The 9,024-nt window shown below is 35.9% G+C and overlaps 1 protein-coding gene across 1 annotated transcript in view; it reads left to right on the forward strand.

Annotated features, from left to right (window-relative positions):
* LOC106531571 (40S ribosomal protein S27) overlaps positions 1 to 6,974 on the forward strand; it is a 10,186-nt gene extending 3,212 nt beyond the window's left edge. Inside the window, exons 3-4 of the mRNA XM_014027473.1 lie at positions 1,194 to 1,304; positions 6,103 to 6,974. Coding sequence (XP_013882927.1) covers positions 1,194 to 1,304; positions 6,103 to 6,131 — 140 coding nt within the window. The 3' untranslated portion in view covers positions 6,132 to 6,974. The remainder of the gene's footprint in view (positions 1 to 1,193; positions 1,305 to 6,102) is intronic.
* Positions 6,975 to 9,024: the final 2,050 nt, after the last annotated feature.

Consider the following 9,024-nt stretch of genomic DNA (forward strand, 5'->3'; position numbering starts at 1 on the left):
GAAAAATGTCTGTTTTATCCCCTTTTATGAGTTTTTGGGCATTGACTATCTTTAAATCGCTGCTTCCTGGTTTTTTTTTTTCCTTCTTTTTTTGAAGCGAGTGGTTGAAGCAAATGGAGCATAAGAACCCCCTGGTGGCTGAAGAAAAAAATCCTCGTATAAACCGCAGGGTTCAAAGTTCAGGAAAATTTGCGGCTTATAGTCCAAAAAATACGGGTAATTAAAAACACTGTCATTGAATCATTTTTAACCATCACTGAAAAAGACAAATTATGATAATTCATTTTGATGGATTAGAAAACCAAATGTGATCTTTTATGTTAGAAGTTTAGTAAGTAAAATGAGTAATATAAAAATTTGGGTGTTACACATTGAGCTTTGTAGAGTTCAAATGTTTATTAATAGTAAAAGTAAATTCAGATTTTTAAGTTTCGATTTTAGGCAACAAAATATTTAGTCTTGACTTGTTATTTATATATGACAGCAGTAATAAATGATGATACGACGGCAGTAATAAATGATGATACGACGGCAGTAATAAATGATGATACGACGGCAGTAATAAATGGTACGACAGCAGTAATAAATGGTACGACAGCAGTAATAAATGATAATATGACAGGTTTCAAAGTCATATAAAGCAGCAGCAAAAAGGAAACAGATCCTAATATTTTGTATAAATACATATAAACTTGAATATTCACTCCAGGTATCTTATTTAAGTTAAGACAGAAACATGAACAGATAAATGTGTTTCAGCCCATGTTTTCAATCTGTTGCTGCACAGTAAGACTGGTTCTGATCACAGAACTTCACACTGTTAAATAAAACTCTGTCAGGTAGAAACTATGACCAGTCAGAAAGGGAACGTGAACGATATGTTGTTAACTCCAGATGTGTTCGCTACATGCATCAGCTGTTCTTGTTCCGATGCAGAAACATCGAAAACGTGCAGCGAATGACTCTGTAGTTGTCGTAGCTTTTCTAAGTGCCTTTATGTGTTGCCCCTTTCATTGTCTCTGTTGTGATCGGGGTGTCAAATAAGGCACACATTGACTTTTTGTGGTTGTCTGTGAAATGAGAGAAATAAGTGCTCATTTACATAAAACAGCTGCAAAGACAGAAACACACAGTTAACTGATGAATGACTTGATGACTTGTGTTTTCCTAAAGTTTCCCGTGTGTTTTAACAGGTTGCTACAAGATCACCACGGTGTTCAGTCACGCTCAGACTGTGGTTCTGTGTGTCGGCTGTTCCACGGTTCTGTGTCAGCCCACGGGAGGAAAGGCTCGCCTGACAGAAGGTACGAGACGACCTGAAGCTGTGCAAAATAATAAATGCAAACTTATAAAGGTTTTAAATCTCAATGACATGCAGCCTGTGGAAAAAAATATATGACCAAAATGAATACATAGTCATGCAAGTAAACGCCATAATCGCTATGTATATACTGTGTTAGGGGTGTAAGAAAATATCGATACACTGAAATATCACGATATTTCATTTCCCGATACTGTATCGATATTCTAAAGCTCTGTATCGATTTTTAATTAAGGTTTAAAATGTCAACTTTCCTGCCAGCCGTTCATTTTTATGTTGTAGTTCAGCCTCTGACCACTAGTTGGCAGCAGTGAGCCAGACATTTGGTTCCTCTACCTCTTGAGCACCAGAGAGTAAGGGTAGCATTAGCATTGTGAGTAAACATTAGCYTCATGCTCCGATAGCTGAATCTGAGCAGAAAAGACCGACACCCTCTGCCTTCTAAGCTGAGGTAAGGTTACAAACAGTTACTTATTTRTCAGAATGTCTGTATTTTAAGACAAATTAATTATCTTGTGCGCTCTTTTTTCCAATTTTACAGAAGGCTAGCGCATGTCTATGTAATAGAATTTTTTGAGACAATGAATTTTGGTTTTTCATTTTTTTCCCAATAAGAGGTTTTTATTTAATAGAATTTTTGGGCCAAAAAAAAAAAATCACAATATATCACCTTGCTTACAGTATTGGGATATATCGTATCGTGACCCCTCTGTCATGATGTGTATCATATCGCCAAATTCTTGCCAATACACAGCCCTAGTATATACACAAATTTTTATTATATTTTATTATTCACAATTAAAATTTTACTGCATAATTTGTAATAAATTAGCAAAATAAGCAGAATTGTGTTTAGTTGCCAACAATTACAATTTGATTGTTAATGTTGGAATATTCACGAGTTAATTTCTGACGTTCTGAGATATTGAGTCTGTTAAATAATCCCTAGATTATAAATAGAATAGAAATAGGCTTTATTGTCCCGCCGAGGGGAAAGTCAGGTGTCACAGCAGCATCAGTACAGAGGTTCACACAATACATTACAAACTATAGATAGTGCACAAAAAACTAAATTGCCACTAACTAGCAATGATACAACTACTACAATATAATGGATTGTGCAAGAATAATAAAGATATGTTTTGTTTTAGAGACAGTAGTTACCTGTCAGAATTAGACATTAGGAATTAGAATTTGCCTATTTTCAGTGCAAAACAATTTCAACAGACTATTATTATAAATTAAATACTTAACAGTCAGAGGGAGAACACAGAGATGACAGGTTGAAGACAAAACTTAAAGTTCTTCTCCCGTCTGAAAAGAAATGAAACTGAGCTGTAAAGTTGTAAACAAAGGCGAGCAATGTTTTGTAACGTAGTTTTTATAAAAACCCAGGTGTTTGATTTGGTTTAGTTCCCAATCATTTAATGATGTAGAGATAAAAATCAAAACTACAAACAATAAAATATCACACATTCTGACAGCTGTTATGACTTTAAGGATTTTCTGAGCCAGTCATAATTTTGGATTTGAGTTTTTATTTTATTTTATTGATGGTATCAAAGTATCTCTTGGTTCAATAAGCCTGTGTACAATGAATTTACCATAATTTTATGTACAAGGCTGGACCTTGAAGGCACCCAGTTGACAACTGATTATTTTTTTTGTTTGGTGATAAATGATTTGTTAACCCTGACCACACATACAGATTCTACCAGTGTTGTAAAAAGTACCTCCAAGTCATACTTGTGTAAAAGTACATTATCATAAAATTACTTTGGTAAAAGTTGAAGTCTCTAAGAATATTATTTGAGTAAAATTATTAAAGTATCTGAATTATTTTTTGTACTTAGGTATCAAAAGTAGTAAAAAGTATCAAAAGTATTAAAAATTAAAAGCACTGAGTATAAATGAGCAGTTAGATTTTACAAAATACATTATTGGGTGGTGACCACTTCAAAAAAATTTTTTTTTCTAAAAACATGCAGCTGTGATGGATTGTGTACAAAATTAATACATTATCAGAATGATATATATTTATACTTCTCATCCAACTACAATTAAATTCACTCTGGAGGCACAATTTATATGAATAGTATTTATTTAACACTAACAAACCGAGACAAAAATAGGAGAAATGACTTTGTACTTCTTACCTTTTTTAAAAAATGTAAGAAGTAGAAGTAAAATGTAGTCTGAAAAATAATTACTCAAGTAAAGTACAGATAACCAAAATTACTACTTAAGTACAGTAACAAAGTATTTGTATTTAGTTACTTTACAACTCTGGATTCTACAACAGTCACATTTACTCATACAAAAAACAAAAAAGTACCACTTCATCAATCAAAACAGATACTAGTAAATAATGTTGTTAATATTATTATTGTTATTATTATTATTATTGAGTCAAACAGCTTCAAGTTGTTTGAGTCAAGGTAAGAAGTGAGGAAAAAAATGACAAAACGGTAATTGTTAAATATTTATATCTAACTATTTAAAAGTAATTTTAAGGTTTACTGTATTTCTAAGAAGAAGAGAGTTGGTTCACAGAGAATAAATAATTACAGTTATCTCCTGCAGGTCAAAGTACACCTGATCATGGAAAACATTAACTGCTGTGCTGCTCTGAGACTGACTTTAATCACCACTGGGCTGTCCGCTCTGATAAGACGTCTAAATCTAAATAGCTTCTTGGCATGCTACAGTTTTACACAAGTCTGCAGAGATGTTGAAGAGCAATCTAGAAACATTTGGATTTGTTTCAAGTCTTATCTCATATATTTACTGTGTACACAGGTGAGCCCTTCTTCCCACAGGAGGAATAATAAAACAGTTTATTATTTTTTAGATGGCATGTGATGCCAGTATGTGAGGATCACCCTACACTAACATCAAAAGTTGGTAAAATGGACCGACTTGATGATGAAAGGTTGAAATGGAGAATAACTGGTGGAAACAGGAAGTGTGCTGCCAATAAATAAAATGCACAATTATGCCATGAACTGGATTGGATTACTGGTTCTATTAAAATTTCCACTTTGTACAGTTTTTGGATGCATTGGTTTCCAGTACTGCCAACAAAACCCCTAAAAAATATTGTGCAGGTTTGCAGTGGCTATGTGTTTCGCCTGAAAATAAGCAGCTGCACAATCCATCCTTTTTTCTCTCTGCTGAATTACAATCAGCTATAAAAACACTCAACTGAGTTTTATAGGTTGTTGTACTGATGAAACCGTTTACCATAAAACGTCTAAACTGTGTGAGAAAAACAATCCTGAAGATTAGGATGCAGAACGTTAGAAAACAGAAGATTAGTCTGGTTTAGAGCAATCTGGTTTTTACATTTACATAAACACATGGACAAAATTGTTGGTACCCCTCATTTAATGAAAGAAAAACCCACAATGGTCACAGAAATAATAATAAATAAAAAGTTTAGGAAAATGACCAAATGAAAGTTGGACATTGCTTTTCAGCCATGTTTCGACAGAATATAAAAAATAAAAATAAAACACCACGAAACAGACCTGGACAGAAATGATAGTACCCCTGAAAATATTACCAAATCCAGGTGTGTCCACTAATTATCATCACAGGTATCTACAATCTTTAATCAGTCAGTGGGCCTGTATATAGGCCTACAGATACTCACTGTGCTGTTTGGTGACATGGTGTGGACCACACTTAACATGGACCAGAGGAAGACAAGGAAAGAAAATTGATTTAAAAAAAGAGACAATTATACACAGTCGTGTTAAAGGTAAAGGTTGTAAGACAATCATGTTAAAGGTTGTAAGACAAGCGTGTTAAAGGTAAAGGTTGTAAGACAAGCGTGTTAAAGGTAAAGGTTGTAAGACAAGCGTGTTAAAGGCGGTAAGACAAGCGTGTTAAAGGCTGTAAGACAAGCGTGTTAAAGGCTGTAAGACAAGCGTGTTAAAGGCGGTAAGACAAGCGTGTTAAAGGCGGTAAGACAAGCGTGTTAAAGGCTGTAAGACAAGCGTGTTAAAGGCTGTAAGACAAGCGTGTTAAAGGTAAAGGTTATAAGTCCATCTCCAAGCAGCTTGATTTATTTTTATGTAGATAAAATAACCAGAAAAATAATGAAAATCATAATAGTTCATTTGTGATTGATATTTAACACATTTTTACACAAAATTACTCATTTTAATTATTTCCTATAAATATGAAACTTATTTTACAATGAAAAACAACGTAAAAAAGTTGTTTTGTTTGTAAGTTAAACTTATAAGAAGTAAAAAATAGTGATGTGCAGTTTGATATTGAAATATCGGCACACCAATATCAGAACTTTATTCTCTAAAATAAAAATCTTGATACTTCAGTCATTTACGAACAGTATATGTCCCGCTTGTTTTACTGTTGCATTAGCTAGAATATATTGTAAATGAGGGCAGTAAATTAATATACTTAAGAGTGAGATTTACCAGACACATTAGGTGTATTTGCACAAAGTATCTCTGAAATCAGCCTGAGTTTTACTCTATGAGAGTCAGAGAAGAAATTGATGGTTTCAAACATCGCTGGTAAAAATGTTTAGATTCTGTTCTTTAAAAGTTGCGACTTAAACTTTAAATTATTTTCAAACTCATTCTCCTGTGAAGATGTTTATATTTTAGCTTCGTTGCGAAGCAGTTTGTTTAAATTACCTCAGTTAATTGCCTCCAAGGTTTTTTGCTTCTTTACAACTCTAAACCGTTTTAGAACTGAATAACTGTTCATTTTAAATCCAAACCAGACTTGTGTTTGTTTCTCCTCAGGATGCTCCTTCAGGAGAAAACAGCACTAGCTCAATCCTGACACTCGGTGGGAGAAGTTTGATGCATGTCAGTCGACTGCCAAAGCTGCGACGCAGCGAAGAGAAGAACGAATCATGGACAAGTCATCTGTAAAGTTTCCACGAAGAAGCCCCGCCCCCCTGGCCTCGCCGACACCCCAGTTATCTTTTTATTGTTCTCTCTAAATAAACTTGGGGTTCTTGTGATGAATTTATCTCAACATGCTTTGTCATCCGGTTTCTTGCTCTTTATCTCTTTTGTCTGGTAAAATACTTCATCATCTTACAAACTGTTTATAATAAGAGATGTTTAATTAGGAGCTGAAAATCAGGATTATTTCGGTAAATGTTCTGAGACGCTGCTTACAGCACAACAAATTTATGAAAATTGTATTTAAAGAAACTAGGAGTTAAGGAAATAAAGCTGAAATCAATCATAATCAGCTGCACAGTTTTTCAATAATTCTAACATTTTCCAGCTCTACAGTTAAGTCAGTTTTGTATTTTTGTAGATCGATCACTAATTCAGAGGTTTTCTTCTCTGAGCTGATTTAAGAGAGGATTAAACTCTGCACACCAGAGGGACGTGTGACTGAGGAGTAATTGTGGAAATGATGGTTCAAATGATGTCACAAATAAAACCGAGTGAAGCTCGAGTTTTGTGACCTACAGGCACTTTTTGTTGTTGTTTTGGGAACCTGTTGGTTTTATTGCACCAATGTTTATTTCTGACAGGTGGACAGATTGATCAGTAGAGGTGATTAAATAACTTGATGTTTCTATAATTATGAGTTTTGTTGTGGCTTGCTTGTGTTTTGGACACAACTTGCTAATAAAATGACAGTTAACAGGAAAGTGGTTGCTGTGCCTCATTTATATAGTAATGTTTTCTGCTGACGTCCTTTCTGCTCAGGATTTGTGTAACTTTGTAAAACCTGATAGCTGCGATACACACTTGTCAAAAATGGTGGGTTAACGTGAAAACTAGTTTGGTATTTTGAGCAGATTTAGTTTTTTTTGTAACTTTTTTTTGGTCTTAGTTGATGTTTTAAGTTCTGCTCAACACAGTTTGTGAAACCACTCTAAAGTAAACATATTAATAGTGAAACACCATGATGGCAAGTGGTGGCCTGCGGGCCACATCCAATCCATAGGTGACTTCCATTCGGCCTGCCAAATAAAGTTTGTTTTTTTTTGGGTTTTTTTTACTTAAAAAAGGCAGCTCATTACGACAGAATATTAGGGCCACACAAGATTTTTTTATTATTACAAAGTCATAATTTTATGAGAATAAAGAGGTAATATTACGAGTTTAAAGTTGTAATAGTATGACTTTACACTCGTAATATTACGACTTAATTCTCAAATGACTTTTATACGGCTTTAATGTAATATGACTTTTCTCGTAATTAAAAAAAAATCTTGTGGCTCTAATACTTCGTTGTAGCTCATTGATTTAATTTTTGAAAAATAAAAAAAGTGTCACTTTTAAACTTTAAGTTGCAACTTAAATATTTAGTTTGGAGCTCAACATCTGGCTTGTTAGCTAAAAATTTAATTTGTAAGTTAAATATTTAGTTTATAAACTGGCATTTATAAATGAATGAATCACATGGTGAAAAAATGACTGAATCCCCGATTTTGTTTTTTAAATTTTTTTAAAAGCTAACAAAATAATTGGTGGTAATTTTTGACTAACTTTACAAACGGCCCCCCGTAGTGTCGACCCGCCCACCTGCTGCTGATGGAGAGTGAGACTGAAGCTCCTGCCTGGAGATCTTCCTGGACTCGACATCCAAACACACCTGGAGGAGGTGAAGCTGGGGAGGTCAGGTCTCAAACTGCAGAGAGAAGGTGATGCTGAGTCGGAGCCGTTGTCTCCCAGCCAAGAAAGGGTTAACTGCGGAATCAAAGTGGGCGTGACACAAGAGTGGGCGTGTCTAAAGCATTAACACTGTGGGCCTACATGGTGGTATCCTACTTGACCTCTTTACAGCCTGACCCTGACCCCAACACTAAGGTTAACCTGGAGAAATGTGACCCAAGTAGGGTCTCCAGAAAAAGTGGTGCTGTACAGTGAAGCCCCTTTTGTTCTTGTCCAATCAGGTGGTGCCGTACAGTGACGCCCCTTTTTTTGGTGTCGCTTTAGAATCTCCTTTCGTTGGGACACATCCACTCAAGTAAGGGTCTCTGCGGACGAGTGTGGACGAGTGAGCGTGTCACAAGGAAAGGCAATTCTAAAGTGACACACCTGATTTGACGGACTTCGTTAAAGGGGCATCACCGTACAGCACCACCTGATTGGAAAAAACAAAAGGGGCGTTACTGTACGGCACCACTTTTTCTGGAGACCCCTACTTGGGTCACATTTCTCCTGGTTAACCTTAGTGTTGGGGTCAGGGTCAGGCTGTATAGAGGTCAAGCAGGGTCTAAGGATACCGTCATGTAGGCCTCGTAGCCCACAGTGTTTATGCTTTAGACACGCCCACTCTTGTGACACGCCCACTTTGATTCCGCAGATAACCCCTTCTCCGTCCACTCGTCCGCAGAGACCCCCTACTTGTCCCAGCCTGGGGTCTTTCTGGGTGGAGTTTGCACGTTCTCTTGCTCACGTGCTTTTTCTGACCCGTTTCCTCTCGAGGACCACTATCTTACATGTTTCGATTGTTTCCCCTGCTCTAACTCAGCTGATTTAGGGATTAAATTTCCTCTTCAAGTTCTGCAGGAGCCTGTCAATCACCCATTCATTCAAAGCAGGTGTGCTGGTGCAGAGAAACCTCTAAAACATGCAGGATAATGGACCCTCGAGGACCAGGATTGGACACCTAAGCTCTTATAGTCCCTGTGGGTCAGAAAGTGAGTGTTTGTCTCTTTGTCCCTATAGTGAACTTGCAATGTGTCCAAA

This window comes from Austrofundulus limnaeus, unplaced genomic scaffold (assembly GCF_001266775.1).
Source record: "Austrofundulus limnaeus strain Quisiro unplaced genomic scaffold, Austrofundulus_limnaeus-1.0 Scaffold651, whole genome shotgun sequence".
Classification (NCBI taxonomy): domain Eukaryota; kingdom Metazoa; phylum Chordata; class Actinopteri; order Cyprinodontiformes; family Rivulidae; genus Austrofundulus; species Austrofundulus limnaeus.